Raw genomic sequence first — 20,035 nt, 5'->3', positions numbered from 1 at the left:
GGACCTCGAGCAAAACAACTGGGTGGAGAGGAGTGTCCGTTGTACGTTAAACACCCGCCAACTGGAGAAGAGTTCGCTCTTGGTTGCGGCATTTGTCGCAATGCGCAGACTTTTTAAGAAGTGGGGTGCCAACAAAATACTTTTACCGAAAGCATGGGAGAGTGAAAACTTTGTATTTTGTTTTTTAATACGAGACTTACTGCTATGACAAAAAATTACTCAATAAAGACGAGTTAGTGTGAATGGAATTGAGATTACGAATCGTACCGTACGTTAGAAAACTGTTTATTAATAAATTATCGATAAATATAATTATGAACAAAAGTGCTAACATCGGGGCTATAATGGTCGCTGAGAAATAGATCAATTTTTTATAGAGTAAGTGAATAGTTAGATGATTTATACGAGCGCGGGTGTCTACTAGTGAGGAGAAAGTGGTGTTTATACAAAGTCATTAGGTATAAATTAATAGTCTTGTATTAAAGTAAATTGAATTGCCTTTTGTCGATGATACAGGGAGAAGGTGTATTAAAAATGTAAAAATAAACCATGTGTTTATTAAGAGACACGAACGATTGTGTGAATGTAGGTAATTATACATAATGATGAAAAAGGAAGCAATGAAATTTACATGTGCGTGTTTGTTAGTGCCAGTTTTGATCTCGCTATTTGCATTTTTTCGTCGTTTCTGTGTTTATTTATTATATGGTAATAAGACAGTTTAAAAAAAAAGTCTCTCATTTGAATAATACTTTATGCTGTCCAAACTTAAAAATATTTCTGTGTAGTGTAGTGTAGCAATGATACATACGTTTTTCAGCTACAAAGCTACATTAAATGTTTTTGGCTGACGGATACGCGAAACACATTTAATTCAAAATCTTGAAAGATTCATTATCCAATAAAACAGAATTAACAATAATAACACATTTTGAACTATTTTCCAGCATCACAAAATGTATAGGGGGGAGGGGAGATTGAAATATCTCAGTGGCTAGTCTAATCTAATTTTAAAAGCTGAAAATTAAATTTTTGTACTGGTCAGATCAATTGTTTTTGTATGAAAATGCGGTGTACTCATCGCTGACAATGTTGTTTATATGAATTGAATACATTTTCTCAATATTAATTTGAAGTTCAACTATTTTCCAGCGATTATTAATGACATAACTTTGCGTTTATTCATTGCCTCGAAAAATTCTAGTTAATGTCCTTGAAATATTGAGTTATGTTTTTATAGTGACTAGTAGAGCATACTGAAAGTTAAGTGGATTGTTATGGAAACTGCTCGATCTTCAATTTTTAAATAAACAATTTGACATTTTATAGCAATATCATGTATACGTATCGTAATGCACATAAGTAACCATCAAAGTTTATAAGAAGTCTTATCTACGAAAATTTGGTTTCTCTTTTATTTTGCACTGCTTGAATAAATAAATAAAAAAAAAAAAAAACAAGTATTGAAAATATAAAAAGTAGTGAAAAATTATGACGTACGTACAATTTGAATAATGAAGTTTAGTTACAAGGATTGCCTTATTTAAAAATATTGTTACATTTCTCGCACATATTTCAGGTCGCCTAGTGAAGAACTTTCAGTATTGAAGAAGATTGGCAACTTTTTAACAATATACTGGAAAAGTATTTTTCGGATACTTTGGCCCCTAATACTTTTATCGATCTTCATTGAATACAAAAACTCACCAGTAATATACCAAATTAATATCTATTTTAGTAAATTTAGTTAGGTTAAGTATTGGTTGCATTGTATGTACGCTAAAAATATTCATATCAGGTCATAAAATGTTTTTTTTTTAATTTCTTGTATAATTTTTTATCTTCTACATTTAAATTTATTTAGCTAAGATTCGTGTTCAATTAGTTGTCGGTATAGTTGTTTTTTATACGTTTGTACATGAACTTATAAATAATCAAGACAACTTTTGTAATTTTAGAAATCAAGATGTGGTTATGTGGTGCTGCTGATGGCCGGGTACTGGGTGACGGAGTGCCTGCCACTGGCAATGACGGCCCTCATGCCCTTAGTGTTGTTCCCGTGCCTCAACATTTTGAGCATAAAAGACACTTGCGAGTGTTACATGAATGACGTAGTGATGTACTTCATTGGGAGCCAAATCCTCGCCATCGCCATCGAGCACAGCAAACTCCATCTGCGCGTTGCCCTCAAGATCATGCAGATCTTTGGTTACACTCACGACCGCCTTTTAGCTGGTACCATGTTGGCCACAATGTTTCTGTCCATGTGGATGACAAACACCGCGGCCACTGCAGCTATGCTCTCCATCATACTATCCATTTTGGGTGAATTTGAGAGGGTTTGTATGCCAACAAAGTATCGTTACTAACAACATAGCATGAGTATTAGTTACATCATGTTGATCATCATTTTTTTTATTTTATTTTTTTATTAAATTTTGAAATTTCTTTGGTTTGCACAGGAAGGATTTGGACAGTTGTTTTACACGATCGAGGATCCTGAGACGTCAAACAGGTGATAAATTTGAACCGACAGTCATTTTCTTTTTTAAATGAATTCCTTGGTTTGGAGATAACTTAAACCACTTATCGACTTAATTGTATTGGTTTTTGAATCTATCATACTTAGTGAACTTATGGCAACGGAACTGACATCGGGCTATCTCATAGCGGCGGCTTATGCAGCGACTTTGGGTGGCACAGCGACACTAGTTGGTACAGCGACAAATTTCGTTTTTAAGGGCATTATCGAGAATACATTCCCTTGTGGCCCTAAAATTGGATTTACTCAATGGATGAGTCATGGGGTACCTTTGGCTTACCTCAGTGCCCTGATAATGTGGCCATGGTTGATATTATTGTGTTTTATCAAAGTCAATGGGACACGAGAGATCATTAGGTTTGATACGATGACCATCGAAAGCAAAAAAGCCATGGAAAGGGTTAGTATTGTATTAAAATTGGAATTAATTTAATGTCAAGCACATGCCAACAAATTGGTCTTTCCCATATTTATAATTTAAACAAATTCAAAACATATGTAGATTATCAAGCAGAAGTACAATGATCTGGGAAGAATATCCACTCACGAGTTGGGCGTAGCTGGTATGTACGTCCTCGCAGTTACCTTGTGGCTTACGTATGAACCCGGATTCGTGTCGGGCTGGGCCGATGTTATTATACCTGGAGTGTGAGTGTTACCATGGTAGTCTATAGCTTTCCAGGTTATCCTAAACATCTTGTATTTTTGCATGTCAATTGCAGGACAATTCCAGAATCGGCTCCTATAATGTTGGTGGCATTTTTAATGTTTTTCATTCCGAAGGATCTTAAGTTTTGGAACATTTGTAGCAACGATGGTCTGTTGAATTTTTTTTTTATGATTTCATTTGTCCATCTCTGAGCCATGAGCTCAAAGCCAACTTATATAATAATTATTTATTAGTATGAGACATCATTTGTATTAATAATAGCTATTATTTTGCGGCATCACCCACATATGATGTTTGATGCATTAAAGAAAAATAATTTTTAATGAAAATGATAATTATAATATTAATATCAAATTTAGCAAACAAAAGGCCTAAAACTTCATCTGAAGGTCTCGTTACGTGGAAAGAAATTCAGACTAAAATTCCCTGGGACGTAATAATTCTGTTGGGGAGCGGCCTCGCCATCTCACAGGGTGTAATACTATCCGGTTTGGCCATGAAGATGACCGTTTTTATGAAAATGTTGAGGAAGTGGAACGGTCATTCTTTATTAACGTATGTTTTGATGCTCATGGCTCCACTTACGGGACTTGTGTCAGATATTGCGTTTGCAAATATCTTACTTCCTTTTCTACTTATTATGGTAATAACTATTTTATTATTCTATATTATTTGTTGACGTAGAGTAAGTAAAAACATGTGTATATTTTAAGTGTTACATTTGTATATTGGCTGTTAAAAGAGCTCTGATGCCGTAAAGGTTAGCGTGCTAGCCCCCTAGCCGAAAGAAATCGAGGTGCCGTAGGTTCGAATCCCATCGAAAACTACCGTCATTTTTCATTTCGGGATTTTCCGGTGGGATAAGTATCTAGGATGGATTGAAAAACCATTTATCCAATTTTTAAAAACAAATAGTGCATTTTTCTGGTGATGAGTGGCCCTACAGGGGATTCTTTTTCGAGTAAAGCCAACATCTGGCCAGCTCATCGGTAAAGTCACTTTTGGTTAAAAAAATGGTTCATTGGAAGTGGTCCTTCCATTAAACCATATAATAGCTGTGGCACGCTTGAGACGATCGCTATGCGGCCTGCAAATGCTAAGATAAATCGCACTAAGAGATTTCCATTAGGGGCCTCGCATGAAAAACTCTCTTAATGTATACATGTGTTTGTTCATGAGATAAATTAAATTTCGCAAATACATTAATATGTACGTGCAAATGTTAACTAATATTACTATTTTAAACGTAGGCTATGGCTGCAAAAGTGCCTCCTCTGTATTTCATGGCACCAGTAACAGTAATATGCTCGTACTCATTTCGTTGGTTAAGAGGAGTGCCACAGAATGCCATTATTGTCGAGTCTGGACATGTACCAGTCAAAACACTGAAATCAGTGGGAAGGACCCCATTTTATTTTAGTTGGCTACTGGTCTATCTTACGTTCCATAAATGGACTTCTTATGCTTACCAGCAGCCCCTATATTTTCCAGTCTGGGCCTTGTTGGAATGCACTCATTTTATGGGCAAGCAAGATCATATTGACTGTAACTAACAACAATAATAAATACAAGGAGCTCTGAAAGATACTAAATACTAGATACCATTTACCTGTCGTGGACAATGAAATCTCTCTTGTATTAATTTTTTTTTTTTTTTTTTAATCGAAAAACAAAAGGCTTAATAAAACAACTAATTGTAAAATTTGTGTATGTCCGTGAATTTCGGTCAATAAAAACTCAAACAAATCTACTAAATTCTTAGTTTGTCTCCAACACGAGAGGGGACCACTTCTACGTATAAAATCATGGACAAAAAATTTCTATAGGCAGCATTCACTATTAATCCTGAAATTATCGGTATGGCTGCGTGAGTATAGGTAAGCTATGTTAGAAGTTGATTGTAAAAAATATTTTCAAGAACAATACCCTATATTTATTTGAATATCAGCAAATTAAGGGACACGCGTTCCCTCAATGAGTTTGAGGACTCAGTTTAGTACATCTTCGAAGTAACAGCACTATACTTACTCCTAATTCTGATTTAAAAATTTATTTTTTACTTAAAATCAAGTGTTTTTTCATTTCACTCGAAATATTTTTATAATTCATGTGATCCATACATCCAGCGTATACAGTAGCAAATAAAACTTTTATTAGAAAAAAAAAAGCTAGAAATCAGATACGATACTTTGAACGAAAAATTAAATTTTAAATTAACATGTTAAATCAAGACTTTTTCTTACCTTATCGTCTTAGAAAAAACAATAGTAGTTTATTCAAATTTTTTTGTAAACTATCATTATTTGTCCAGTATACTTAATTGTACTTATTTCACTTTTATGATAGTTTAGTACGATTTCTGTTTGTGTTGGTTTTCTAAAGATTCAAATCACCTGTTTTGAAACTACTGAGTTGTATCTATACGTTTCTTTGATGCAAAAGAAAATACGTATTATTCAATAATTTTTCATATCATTTATTTTGACATTTACGATGTACAGCACATACTAGAAATAACCAAAAAATGGTTAGTGTTAATGATAATTTGCACAAAGAAGTTTGATTTGCTGTAAGAAACTTAGTTCAAGACACTTAAGCATACATTGTTTAAAATAAAAGTAATCACCGTCACAGTGTGAGGTGATGGCGTATGTTTCCCTAATTTTCGGTTAAACTGTAAAAAGCAAACTTTCATTAACGTTTCTTTTAATACTTTCGCTTGTACGTTTTAGGCTAGATAATGAAGAGAAGTCACTGCTGTCGAGGACAGGTCATTTTTTCAGAATTTACTGGAAAAGTATTTTTGTACTCCTTTGGCCCTTCATATGTTTACCATACGTTATTGTATGCGACAACTCATCGGTAGTACGTCAAGCTTTTAATTATTTCGAATCACATTTTTTTACATTGTAAGCTAATCAATAACTTGATTGGTACAAATGGCACAAAAAACCCCGAAAAAATTATCAATCGTTTTAAACAGTAAAATATGCATGTTTGTATCTATTTGCATTCAAGTTATAAATTAAGTGTATTTCTCGTTAAAATGAACAGGAATCGAGATGTGGTTATGTGGTGCTGCTGATGGCCGGGTACTGGGTGACGGAGTGCCTGCCACTGGCAATGACGGCCCTCATGCCCATAGTGTTGTTCCCGTGCCTCAACATTTTGAGCATAAAAGACACTTGCGAGTGTTACATGAATGACGTAGTGATGTACTTCATTGGGAGCCAAATCCTCGCCATCGCCATCGAGCACAGCAAACTCCACCTGCGCGTTGCCCTCAAGATCATGCAGGTCTTTGGTTACACTCACAACCGCCTTTTAGCCGGTACCATTTTGGCCACAATGTTTCTGTCCATGTGGATGACAAACACCGCGGCCACTGCAGCTATGCTCTCCATCATACTATCCATTTTGGGTGAATTTGAGAGGGTTTGTATGCCAACAAAGTATCGTTACTAACAACATTGCATGAGTATTAGTTACATTATGTTGATCATAATTTTTTTTTTTTTTTTTTTTCTATTAAATTTTGGAATTTGCTTGGTTTGCACAGGAAGGATTTGGACAGGTGTTTTACACGATCGAGGATCCTGAGACGTCAAACAGGTGATAAATTGGAACCGACAGTCATTTTCTTTTTTAAATATATTCCTTGGTTTAGAGAACCACTTGAACCACTTGTCGACTTAATTGTATTGGTTTTTGAATCTCTTATACTTAGGGAACTTATGGCAACGGAACTGACATCGGGCTATCTCATAGCGGCGGCTTATGCAGCGACTTTGGGTGGCACAGCGACACTAATTGGTACAGCAACGAATTTTGTTTTTAAGGGCATTTTCGAGAATAAATTCCCTAGTGGCCCTAAAATTGGATTTACTCAATGGATGAGTCATGGGATACCCTTGGCTTACCTCAGTGCCCTGATAATGTGGCCATGGTTGATATTATTGTGTTTTATGAAAGTCAGTGAGACACGAGAGATCATTAGGTTTTATGCGATGACCATCGAAAGCAAAAAAGCCATCGAAAGGGTTAGTATTGTATTAAAATTGGAATTAATTTAATGTCAAGCACATGCTAACAATTTAGTATTTCTCATATTTATAATTTAATTAAATGAATTAAAAATACACGTAGATCATCAAACTAAAGTACGATGATCTTGGAAGAATATCAACTCACGAGTTGGGCGGAGCTGGTATGTTCGTCCTCGCAGTTGCCTTGTGGCTTACATACCGACCCGGATTTGTGTCGGGCTGGGCCGATGTTATTATACCTGGAGTGTGAGTGTTACCATGATGCCAAGACCTTCACAAATATAGTAGCCTATAGCTTTTCAGGTTATCCTAAACATCTTGTATTTTTGCATGTCAATTTCAGGACAATTCCAGAATCGGCTCCTATAATGTTGGTGGCATTTTTAATGTTTTTCATTCCGAAGGATCTTCAGTTTTGGAACATTTGTAGCAACGATGGTATGTCAAATTTTGTTCTAACGATTTGCTTGGTCCATCTCTTAAAAAACATCACTTTTGATGTTTATCTATCAATAATATAAAACATTAAATAGACATGTAAAAGTGAAATCATACTTACTTTCCTGACAATTAAAGATTTTTGGGATTTTTTTTTCATCAGTCTTCTCAAAGCTTTTTCTCTTTGATTTATATAGAAAGACAAACGCATACAATTTCCGAATACTCGAATAGTTTGAATTCAAAGTTTTATATGCATTGACTTACTTGCATGGGTTCTTCAATTTAAACTACTTAAAATATAATATTACACAAATTGACGTGGTGAGCAAAAATACCATGAAAATTCATCAATCATTTCACGGTTTTTAAAGGAGTATTAATATTATTACCATAATAATTCTTACTTAAAGAAACGTTATTTGTACGTTAACTACATTCTTTTAAGAAGTAACTTAAAATGCTACTTGTATTACAGAGTTAATGAGCTCAAAGCCAACTTTTATAAAAATTATCTATTAGTATGAGACATCATTTGTATTAATAATAGCTGTTATTTTACGGCATCACCAACATATATGATGTTTGATGCATTAAAGAAAAACAATTTTTAATGAAAATGATAATTATAATATTGATATAAAATTTAGCAAACAGGAGGCCTAAAACTTCATCTGAAGGTCTCGTTACATGGAAAGAAATTTAGACTAAAATTCCCTGGGACGTAATATTTCTGTTGGGGAGCGGCCTCGCCATCTCACAGGGTGTAATACTATCCGGTTTGGCTGCGAAGTTGGAAAATTATATGGAAGATGTGAGGAAGAATAACGGTTTTTCTTTAGCAGCGTATATTTTGATGCTCATAGCTCCACTTACGGTACTTGTGTCAGATATTGCATTTGCCAATATCTTACTTCCTTTTCTACTCATTATGGTAATAACTATTTTATTATTCTATATTATTTGTTGACGTAGAGTAAGTAAAAACATGTGTATATTTTAAATGTTACATTTGTATATTGGCTGTTAAAAGAGCTCTGATGCCGTAAAGGTTAGCGTGCTAGCCCCCTAGCCGAAAGAAATCGAGGTGCCGTAGGTTCGAATCCCATCGAAAACTACCGTCATTTTTCATTTCGGGATTTTCCGGTGGGATAAGTATCTAGGATGGATTGAAAAACCATTTATCCAATTTTTAAAAACAAATAGTGCATTTTTCTGGTGATGAGTGGCCCTACAGGGGATTCTTTTTCGAGTAAAGCCAACATCTGGCCAGCTCATCGGTAAAGTCACTTTTGGTTAAAAAAATGGTTCATTGGAAGTGGTCCTTCCATTAAACCATATAATAGCTGTGGCACGCTTGAGACGATCGCTATGCGGCCTGCAAATGCTAAGATAAATCGCACTAAGAGATTTCCATTAGGGGCCTCGCATGAAAAACTCTCTTAATGTATACATGTGTTTGTTCATGAGATAAATTAAATTTCGCAAATACATTAATATGTACGTGCAAATGTTAACTAATATTACTATTTTAAACGTAGGCTATGGCTGCAAAAGTGCCTCCTCTGTATTTCATGGCACCAGTAACAGTAATATGCTCGTACTCATTTCGTTGGTTAAGAGGAGTGCCACAGAATGCCATTATTGTCGAGTCTGGACATGTACCAGTCAAAACACTGAAATCAGTGGGAAGGACCCCATTTTATTTTAGTTGGCTACTGGTCTATCTTACGTTCCATAAATGGACTTCTTATGCTTACCAGCAGCCCCTATATTTTCCAGTCTGGGCCTTGTTGGAATGCACTCATTTTATGGGCAAGCAAGATCATATTGACTGTAACTAACAACAATAATAAATACAAGGAGCTCTGAAAGATACTAAATACTAGATACCATTTACCTGTCGTGGACAATGAAATCTCTCTTGTATTAATTTTTTTTTTTTAGTTAGTTGAAAAACAAAAGGCTTAATAAAACAACTAAGTGTAAAATTTGTATATGTACGTGAATTTTGGTCAATAAAAACTCAAACAAATCTACTAAATTATTAGTTTGTCTCCAACACGAGAGGGGACCACTTCTACGTATAAAATCATGGACAAAAAATTTCTATAGGCAGCATTCACTATTAATCCTGAAATTATCGGTATGGCTGTGTGAGTATAGGTAAGCTATGTTAGAAGTTGATTGTAAAAAATATTTTCAAGAACAATACCCTATATTTATTTGAATACCAGCAAATTAAGGGACACGCGTTCCCTCAATGAGTTTGAGGACTCAGTTTAGTTCATGTTCGAAGTAACAGCACTATACTTACTCCTAATTCTGATTTTAAAATTTATTTTTTACTTAAAATCAAGTGTTTTTTTATTTTACTCGAACTATTTTTATAAATTATGTGATCCGTGTAGTATTCAGCGTATAAAGTAGCAAACAAAACTTTTATTAGAAAAAAAAAATGATAGAAATCAGATACGATACTTTGAATGAAAAACTACATTTTGAATTTGTTCTAATCAAGGTTGAATATTCGTAAAAAAAAAATTTTATTCTATTTAATTGATGTGAATATAGTAACATTCTAAATCTATCAATGTAGTGCGAAAAGTGACAGTCTGACGATATTATTTTTTTTTGTTCAGCCTTGACGTTAGCGAACTTCAGGATGTTGATATTATCAGACTTTTGAAGAACTGACTTAAAAAAGCCTCTTAAGTTCGGAAGAAAAGCCCTTTTTGAGTGAATTTAGATATGAATTAGTCGCAGCTCTTGAGCTGAAGTTGAGCTTGGATTCGAAACGCATATAGGTAGCTTTGAGAGTTTTTAATATAATTGACGTAAATATTTTCACGTCACTGGTACTCTGTAAGCGAAAATTACCGACGAGATTTTTCAATTACCGAGAACCAGGAGACGTAAAAACGTATACGCACCACGTTCGGAGGTTAATAAATGTCATAGATTTAACGTTAACAGTTTATTTACGTTAAATCTAGGGCATTCGTAACCTCCGAACGAGGATGTACTAGATTGTAAATGTGATTTTGAAATGTAACAATTTTCAGATTAAGCCTCCCACTTACAATCAGTCAAATTAATTGCTTACAAAAAAAGCTAAGAATATCATGGGGAGCTGGCAAAGTGCAGAGAAATGGATGAATGATACTTCATCAGTTTTAGGAATAGTCACTCCCATAATAAGCGCGACACAACTTCTTGCTACTGTTGTCGGAGTGGTGAGTAGTTTGTTTTTCAAAGGGTAGTAATTAAGGGCTCTGGCTTTCAAACTTGTCTATAAATTAAATTTTCTAGCCCAGTTTTTATCAAAGCGTTATTTAATTTTTTTTTGTATTTACTGGTTTTCAGATGACTTTGTTCATTAAAATGAATGTAGTGAGAAAGTTTTAAAACAGATGACATTTCGATTTGTAATTTAAAACGTTGTACATACTTTTAAAAAACTTTTTTCAAACACTAATGTTGTGTGAAAATTCTATTTTTTTATTTTACAACAACCGGTCATTGATTGTATTTAATAGTATTAGAAGTTATATGACACATATGTTATAAATACTGCTAACTTTCCTTTTTTGTTGCTAATAAGAATCTTTTAATGTTCGATCCACACCTGAGGAAAGTTTTTTTTTATCCTTGCGAACAGTTTGAAATTTCATCAAACTTATATCTTTGGACTTTTTAAGATTAAATTAAATAATTATTTTCCAATCATACCTTATTAAAATAAGAATTTTTTAAGACTATTGATTTGGAATGGAAATATACGTTTTTAATCTTATTTTTTTTAATTTTTCCAAAGCCGAGTTTAACGGCTAATTCATTGCTGGGAAAAAGAATTCACAGTGGATTTTTTTTTTCACTTCTTTTAATCTGTATTTAAGTATTAACTGTAACAGCTATTTATTTCATAAGAATCCCTTATCCCCACAGGTGGTCGCTACCACTATAGTAGTCGTCGCAGTAGTTGCTGTGGTGGCTATTGCTACCGTCGTGATTGTAAACGCAAATCAAGAAAGAAATGCATCAACCCCTGCTGCTATCGCGTGTCGAGGAACACACCAGGTAAATGATATATGTGTAATGTTTTTTTCTTTGTAAATGTCTTTTTTTTTTTTTTTTTTTTTTTTTTTTGTTTACTAACATTTGTACACATACATAACATCCTAACATCCAGTACAAAAAAAATGTATAATTTTTAAACAATTAGAAAATGTGAAAAAAAAATCATTAATTCCACTCACGAGTATTTCTTTGATGAAAAATCGATTTACTTAAAGCTTATGAATAACTTCTTTCACAGATCTGGTTTGACATTGAAATCGAACTCCATCATGTTGGAAGAATTGACATTGGCCTCTGTGGAAAAATTGAACCCGATATTGTGGATGTATTTTATGGTTTCGCGACAAGTAAGAGGCTTAAAGGAGAAAAGTTTAAATTTGTTTTCAAGGATAGTAGGCTCGAATGCTGTAAAAAAGAGATTGGAGGCAATGATCCAATTTTTCCTGATTCAACCAATTCTACAGAGAAAAAAAAGCTACAGCATTACGCAGCCGGTTGGATGTCCAAACGCAATTTCAATAAATCTGGCATTAATTTTTTCATTACTACCTCGGAATTACACTGGGCTGATGAAAGTAATGTTGTCTTTGGAAAAGTTATTAAAGGAATAGTAAGACTTTTATATCTCCTTCTTTACATATTAAATAATAATTTTTTTAACAATAAATATTCAAGATAATTACAAAATCTAATGCTTGTTTTTTGTATTTACAGAATACTGTAAGGCTTATCGAAAATACTCGAATTATAAACAATGTGCCAACAGAAGATGTTATCATTGCGGACTGTGGTGGTGAAAAATTAAATAAAACGATTCCGATCGAGGAAAAGGCAGCTAATAAATGAAACCTATCGTTAACTTACATTGATTTTTTTCAAGACACATAACTTCTCCCTATTTTTGATGAATTTTAAAAATTACCCAGAAAATTGTTGAAACACATGGTTAAAATTTAAAAAAATTTAAAAAGTTTCTGTTCTTGAATAAAAACTCTTACGAAAAAGGTTTGCAGTTGTTACCAGTGAGTTTATTTTTTACATGTATAGGCTGTTAGTTCTATTGGTGTGGTGGATAATTTTTTAACCAATTTGATAGAAAGAAAGAAATATAGAAAAGTTTGTTTTCCTACTGATTCTGCGATTCTCATCGGGAGGTAAATGCAAGTCGAGTATTATCTATGCAAGCCATCAATCATAATTTCATCTATCCTGTAGTGCGATTCCGACTCCAATTACTTTTCCTCTCCGCTCTTTTTGGAAAGCAGAAATCAATGCACCATCATCCTGTACAGTTGTTGTCTTTGAATGTGATTGGATAAGTTTATCTGTATCCTCAGTGATTACTACAAACCCAAGATTTTTTTCTACAACGACATATACGAGTATCTATCCGTCATAAAATTTTCTTCTTGTAAAAAAGGCAATTTTTAAGTAACAAGTGTTGTCAGGACGATGAATGGAGCCATCAAACATATCAGGCTCCACATGCGCGTTGCCCTCAAGGTCATACAGGTCTTTGGTTACACTCACAAGCCCCTGTTAGGTGGTACCATCTTGGCCACAACGTTTTTGTCCATGTGGATGACAAACACCGCGGCCACTGCCATGATGGTGCTCATCGTATTAACGATGCTGAGTGAGCTCAAGAGGGTATGTATAATGTTTTTAGTTATATCTTTAATACGTAAGCAAAACAAGTGCCGGTATTGTTGCTCCGTAGCAATTATCTTCTGCTTCGGTACCACGCATTTCTGCAAACCTTGCCACGATGACTTTCAGAGGGTCACCCATATCCCTAAAAACGAATTGCCTTCGTGCCCCGCAGGTACATTATTTTTCTCAGTTGTAAATATTTTCACACATATTAAATCTGATTTTTTACGTATTTTTGCAGGACCTCGAGCAAAACAACTGGGTGGAGAGGAGTGTCTGTTGTACGTTAAACACCCGCCGACTGGAGAAGAGTTCGCTCTTGGTTGCGGCATTTGTCGCAATGCGCAGACTTTTTAAGAAGTGGGGTGCCAACAAAATACTTTTACCGAAAGCATGGGAGAGTGAAAACTTTGTATTTTGTTTTTTAATACGAGACTTACTGCTATGACAAAAAATTACTCAATGAAGACGAGTTAGTGGGAATGGAATTGAGATTACGAATCGTACCGTACGTTAGAAAACTGTTTATTAATAAATTATCGATAAATATAATTATGAACAAAAGTGCTAACATCGGGGCTATAATGGTCGCTGAGAAATAGATCAATTTTTTATAGAGTAAGTGAATAGTTAGATGATTTATACGAGCGCGGGTGTCTACTAGTGAGGAGAAAGTGGTGTTTATACAAAGTCATTAGGTATAAATTAATAGTCTTGTATTAAAATAAATTGAATTGCCTTTTGTCGATGATACAGGAAGAAGGTGTATTAAAAATGTAAAAATAAACCATGTGTTTATTAAGAGACACGAACGATTGTGTGAATGTAGGTAATTATACATAATGATGAAAAAGGGAGCAATGAAATTTACATGTGCGTGTTTGTTAGTGCCAGTTTTGATCTCGCTATTTGCATTTTTTCGTCGTTTCTGTGTTTATTTATTATATGGTAATAAGACAGTTTAAAAAAAAAGTCTCTCATTTGAATAATACTTTTTCCTTACACCTCCGCCGAAAGTTCGTTCCATCTGACCCGATTTTGAGCTAGAAAAAGCCTCATATCAGTCCTGCCATATGTGCGCAGAACGAAGTGCGCAGATATATATAGTTATATATTCAGCACCAAGAAGCAGCAGTACTGCAGTAGTTATACACTACATATATATATATATACGGCTAACGGAGTTATAACCTTTATAGTTTATACAACACAGAAAATCATTGGATATTTATTTACATAAATTATTGGATATATATACATATGTTTTTTTTTTTTGCACAATTTACATGTATATATAAATTTTTTAATTTTATATGAACAGAGTACACAACACAAAATTAAAACTACCAAATTAATGTTTTTTGATGAGTTACTTTCACTTTAATGATTTATTTAGTATATAAATGTAGTATATACATGTCATATTACAAAAATAAACTATGAAATCTTTTATTTAATCGAATTATGCTTATCACAATTATAATAGTTATTGATAATAACCTGATTTATTTTGCACTTACGGATATAAACATTAGGATTTTTAAAATGATCTTTATAGGATCCATGATTCGAATTTAAACGGATTTCTCTTCCTCTCGTTTTGCCAGCACGACCAACCTGCACAAATCTTCGGCCCAATCTGATTCTATATAATTCTCGGCGAGCGTATATATATAGATATACCTATACACATGTACACTCATCTGCGTGCATTTAAGTGGTATTGTTCGAGCGACCGATCGATCAACAATAATGCATAATGCACTAAATCTTTGACTGGATCTTTAAACCATCATTTTTAACAAAACCAAAACCGTGGTGACGAACTTTCGGCGGAGGTGTAAGGAAAAAAAGTATACGTACCACGGCCAAAAAGTGGGGCTACATCTGACCGCGCATTACCGGCCTCGCCTTCGGCTCGGCCGATAATATAGCGCGGTCAGTAATAGCCCCACTTTCTGGCCTAGGTACGTAATATACTATATGCTGTCCAAACTTAAAAATATTTCTGTGTAGTGTAGTGTAGCAATGATACATACGTTTTTCAGCTACAAAGCTACATTAAATGTTTTTGGCTGACGGATACGCGAAACACATTTAATTCAAAATCTTGAAAGATTCATTATCCAATAAAACAGAATTAACAATAATAACACATTTTGAACTATTTTCCAGCATCACAAAATGTATAGGGGGGAGGGGAGATTGAAATATCTCAGTGGCTAGTCTAATCTAATTTTAAAAGCTGAAAATTAAATTTTTGTACTGGTCAGATCAATTGTTTTTGTATGAAAATGCGGTGTACTCATCGCTGACAATGTTGTTTATATGAATTGAATACATTTTCTCAATATTAATTTGAAGTTCAACTATTTTCCAGCGATTATTAATGACATAACTTTGCGTTTATTCATTGCCTCGAAAAATTCTAGTTAATGTCCTTGAAATATTGAGTTATGTTTTTATAGTGACTAGTAGAGCATACTGAAAGTTAAGTGGATTGTTATGGAAACTGCTCGATCTTCAATTTTTAAATAAACAATTTGACATTTTATAGCAATATCATGTATACGTATCGTAATGCACATAAGTAACCATCAAAGTTTATAAGAAGTCTTATCTACGAAAATTTGGTTTCTCTTTTATTTTGCACTGCTTGAATAAATAAATAAAAAAAAAAAAAAACAAGTATTGAAAATATAAAAAGTAGTGAAAAATTATGACGTACGTACAATTTGAATAATGAAGTTTAGTTACAAGGATTGCCTTATTTAAAAATATTGTTACATTTCTCGCACATATTTCAGGTCGCCTAGTGAAGAACTTTCAGTATTGAAGAAGATTGGCAACTTTTTAACAATATACTGGAAAAGTATTTTTCGGATACTTTGGCCCCTAATACTTTTATCGATCTTCATTGAATACAAAAACTCACCAGTAATATACCAAATTAATATCTATTTTAGTAAATTTAGTTAGGTTAAGTATTGGTTGCATTGTATGTACGCTAAAAATATTCATATCAGGTCATAAAATGTTTTTTTTTTAATTTCTTGTATAATTTTTTATCTTCTACATTTAAATTTATTTAGCTAAGATTCGTGTTCAATTAGTTGTCGGTATAGTTGTTTTTTATACGTTTGTACATGAACTTATAAATAATCAAGACAACTTTTGTAATTTTAGAAATCAAGATGTGGTTATGTGGTGCTGCTGATGGCCGGGTACTGGGTGACGGAGTGCCTGCCACTGGCAATGACGGCCCTCATGCCCTTAGTGTTGTTCCCGTGCCTCAACATTTTGAGCATAAAAGACACTTGCGAGTGTTACATGAATGACGTAGTGATGTACTTCATTGGGAGCCAAATCCTCGCCATCGCCATCGAGCACAGCAAACTCCATCTGCGCGTTGCCCTCAAGATCATGCAGATCTTTGGTTACACTCACGACCGCCTTTTAGCTGGTACCATGTTGGCCACAATGTTTCTGTCCATGTGGATGACAAACACCGCGGCCACTGCAGCTATGCTCTCCATCATACTATCCATTTTGGGTGAATTTGAGAGGGTTTGTATGCCAACAAAGTATCGTTACTAACAACATAGCATGAGTATTAGTTACATCATGTTGATCATCATTTTTTTTATTTTATTTTTTTATTAAATTTTGAAATTTCTTTGGTTTGCACAGGAAGGATTTGGACAGTTGTTTTACACGATCGAGGATCCTGAGACGTCAAACAGGTGATAAATTTGAACCGACAGTCATTTTCTTTTTTAAATGAATTCCTTGGTTTGGAGATAACTTAAACCACTTATCGACTTAATTGTATTGGTTTTTGAATCTATCATACTTAGTGAACTTATGGCAACGGAACTGACATCGGGCTATCTCATAGCGGCGGCTTATGCAGCGACTTTGGGTGGCACAGCGACACTAGTTGGTACAGCGACAAATTTCGTTTTTAAGGGCATTATCGAGAATACATTCCCTTGTGGCCCTAAAATTGGATTTACTCAATGGATGAGTCATGGGGTACCTTTGGCTTACCTCAGTGCCCTGATAATGTGGCCATGGTTGATATTATTGTGTTTTATCAAAGTCAATGGGACACGAGAGATCATTAGGTTTGATACGATGACCATCGAAAGCAAAAAAGCCATGGAAAGGGTTAGTATTGTATTAAAATTGGAATTAATTTAATGTCAAGCACATGCCAACAAATTGGTCTTTCCCATATTTATAATTTAAACAAATTCAAAACATATGTAGATTATCAAGCAGAAGTACAATGATCTGGGAAGAATATCCACTCACGAGTTGGGCGTAGCTGGTATGTACGTCCTCGCAGTTACCTTGTGGCTTACGTATGAACCCGGATTCGTGTCGGGCTGGGCCGATGTTATTATACCTGGAGTGTGAGTGTTACCATGGTAGTCTATAGCTTTCCAGGTTATCCTAAACATCTTGTATTTTTGCATGTCAATTGCAGGATAATTCCAGAATCGGCTCCTATAATGTTGGTGGCATTTTTAATGTTTTTCATTCCGAAGGATCTTAAGTTTTGGAACATTTGTAGCAACGATGGTCTGTTGAATTTTTTTTTTATGATTTCATTTGTCCATCTCTGAGCCATGAGCTCAAAGCCAACTTATATAATAATTATTTATTAGTATGAGACATCATTTGTATTAATAATAGCTATTATTTTGCGGCATCACCCACATATGATGTTTGATGCATTAAAGAAAAATAATTTTTAATGAAAATGATAATTATAATATTAATATCAAATTTAGCAAACAAAAGGCCTAAAACTTCATCTGAAGGTCTCGTTACGTGGAAAGAAATTCAGACTAAAATTCCCTGGGACGTAATAATTCTGTTGGGGAGCGGCCTCGCCATCTCACAGGGTGTAATACTATCCGGTTTGGCCATGAAGATGACCGTTTTTATGAAAATGTTGAGGAAGTGGAACGGTCATTCTTTATTAACGTATGTTTTGATGCTCATGGCTCCACTTACGGGACTTGTGTCAGATATTGCGTTTGCAAATATCTTACTTCCTTTTCTACTTATTATGGTAATAACTATTTTATTATTCTATATTATTTGTTGACGTAGAGTAAGTAAAAACATGTGTATATTTTAAGTGTTACATTTGTATATTGGCTGTTAAAAGAGCTCTGATGCCGTAAAGGTTAGCGTGCTAGCCCCCTAGCCGAAAGAAATCGAGGTGCCGTAGGTTCGAATCCCATCGAAAACTACCGTCATTTTTCATTTCGGGATTTTCCGGTGGGATAAGTATCTAGGATGGATTGAAAAACCATTTATCCAATTTTTAAAAACAAATAGTGCATTTTTCTGGTGATGAGTGGCCCTACAGGGGATTCTTTTTCGAGTAAAGCCAACATCTGGCCAGCTCATCGGTAAAGTCACTTTTGGTTAAAAAAATGGTTCATTGGAAGTGGTCCTTCCATTAAACCATATAATAGCTGTGGCACGCTTGAGACGATCGCTATGCGGCCTGCAAATGCTAAGATAAATCGCACTAAGAGATTTCCATTAGGGGCCTCGCATGAAAAACTCTCTTAATGTATACATGTGTTTGTTCATGAGATAAATTAAATTTCGCAAATACATTAATATGTACGTGCAAATGTTAACTAATATTACTATTTTAAACGTAGGCTATGGCTGCAAAAGTGCCTCCTCTGTATTTCATGGCACCAGTAACAGTAATATGCTCGTACTCATTTCGTTGGTTAAGAGGAGTGCCACAGAATGCCATTATTGTCGAGTCTGGACATGTACCAGTCAAAACACTGAAATCAGTGGGAAGGACCCCATTTTATTTTAGTTGGCTACTGGTCTATCTTACGTTCCATAAATGGACTTCTTATGCTTACCAGCAGCCCCTATATTTTCCAGTCTGGGCCTTGTTGGAATGCACTCATTTTATGGGCAAGCAAGATCATATTGACTGTAACTAACAACAATAATAAATACAAGGAGCTCTGAAAGATACTAAATACTAGATACCATTTACCTGTCGTGGACAATGAAATCTCTCTTGTATTAATTTTTTTTTTTTTTTTTTAATCGAAAAACAAAAGGCTTAATAAAACAACTAATTGTAAAATTTGTGTATGTCCGTGAATTTCGGTCAATAAAAACTCAAACAAATCTACTAAATTCTTAGTTTGTCTCCAACACGAGAGGGGACCACTTCTACGTATAAAATCATGGACAAAAAATTTCTATAGGCAGCATTCACTATTAATCCTGAAATTATCGGTATGGCTGCGTGAGTATAGGTAAGCTATGTTAGAAGTTGATTGTAAAAAATATTTTCAAGAACAATACCCTATATTTATTTGAATATCAGCAAATTAAGGGACACGCGTTCCCTCAATGAGTTTGAGGACTCAGTTTAGTACATCTTCGAAGTAACAGCACTATACTTACTCCTAATTCTGATTTAAAAATTTATTTTTTACTTAAAATCAAGTGTTTTTTCATTTCACTCGAAATATTTTTATAATTCATGTGATCCATACATCCAGCGTATACAGTAGCAAATAAAACTTTTATTAGAAAAAAAAA

At 34.3% G+C, this 20,035-nt stretch overlaps 5 protein-coding genes across 5 annotated transcripts in view; all 5 read left to right on the top strand.

The window, feature by feature from the left end:
* hiw (MYC binding protein highwire) overlaps positions 1-624 on the top strand; it is a 154,366-nt gene extending 153,742 nt beyond the window's left edge. The window contains exon 42 of the mRNA XM_089598679.1: positions 2-624. Within this exon, the coding sequence (XP_089454805.1) occupies positions 2-117 (116 nt within the window). The 3' untranslated portion in view covers positions 118-624. The remainder of the gene's footprint in view (position 1) is intronic.
* Positions 625-1,491: 867 nt separating this feature from the next.
* Positions 1,492-4,839, top strand: LOC106647176 (protein I'm not dead yet-like). The gene is made up of 9 exons (XM_089598846.1): positions 1,492-1,496; positions 1,580-1,709; positions 1,959-2,339; positions 2,463-2,515; positions 2,630-2,942; positions 3,045-3,190; positions 3,265-3,359; positions 3,572-3,855; positions 4,463-4,839. Exons 1-9 carry the CDS (start codon positions 1,492-1,494, stop codon positions 4,763-4,765), a joined length of 1,710 nt encoding a protein of 569 aa, XP_089454972.1. The 3' UTR covers positions 4,766-4,839.
* Positions 4,840-5,736: 897 nt separating this feature from the next.
* On the top strand, positions 5,737-8,534 carry LOC149375631 (protein I'm not dead yet-like). The gene is made up of 7 exons (XM_089598845.1): positions 5,737-5,769; positions 6,267-6,647; positions 6,772-6,824; positions 6,940-7,252; positions 7,359-7,504; positions 7,602-7,696; positions 8,347-8,534. The coding sequence occupies exons 1-7, from the start codon at positions 5,737-5,739 to the stop codon at positions 8,400-8,402; spliced, it is 1,077 nt and encodes a 358-aa protein (XP_089454971.1). The 3' UTR covers positions 8,403-8,534.
* A 7,614-nt stretch (positions 8,535-16,148) lies between these two features.
* LOC149375630 (protein I'm not dead yet-like) lies at positions 16,149-17,851 on the top strand. Its single transcript, XM_089598844.1, has 6 exons — positions 16,149-16,153; positions 16,237-16,366; positions 16,616-16,996; positions 17,120-17,172; positions 17,287-17,599; positions 17,702-17,851. Exons 1-6 carry the CDS (start codon positions 16,149-16,151, stop codon positions 17,849-17,851), a joined length of 1,032 nt encoding a protein of 343 aa, XP_089454970.1.
* An 83-nt stretch (positions 17,852-17,934) lies between these two features.
* On the top strand, positions 17,935-19,496 carry LOC149375629 (protein I'm not dead yet-like). Its single transcript, XM_089598326.1, has 3 exons — positions 17,935-18,016; positions 18,229-18,512; positions 19,120-19,496. Exons 1-3 carry the CDS (start codon positions 17,947-17,949, stop codon positions 19,420-19,422), a joined length of 657 nt encoding a protein of 218 aa, XP_089454452.1. The 5' UTR covers positions 17,935-17,946; the 3' UTR covers positions 19,423-19,496.
* Positions 19,497-20,035: the final 539 nt, after the last annotated feature.

This window comes from Copidosoma floridanum, unplaced genomic scaffold (genome assembly GCF_036245765.1).
Source record: "Copidosoma floridanum isolate Cflo_tuat_1 unplaced genomic scaffold, Cflo_Japanese_pri ptg000006l, whole genome shotgun sequence".
Lineage (NCBI taxonomy): Eukaryota > Metazoa > Arthropoda > Insecta > Hymenoptera > Encyrtidae > Copidosoma > Copidosoma floridanum.
The sequence above is the reverse complement of the archived record's forward strand: the minus strand, read 5'-3'. Positions and strand labels throughout refer to the sequence as shown.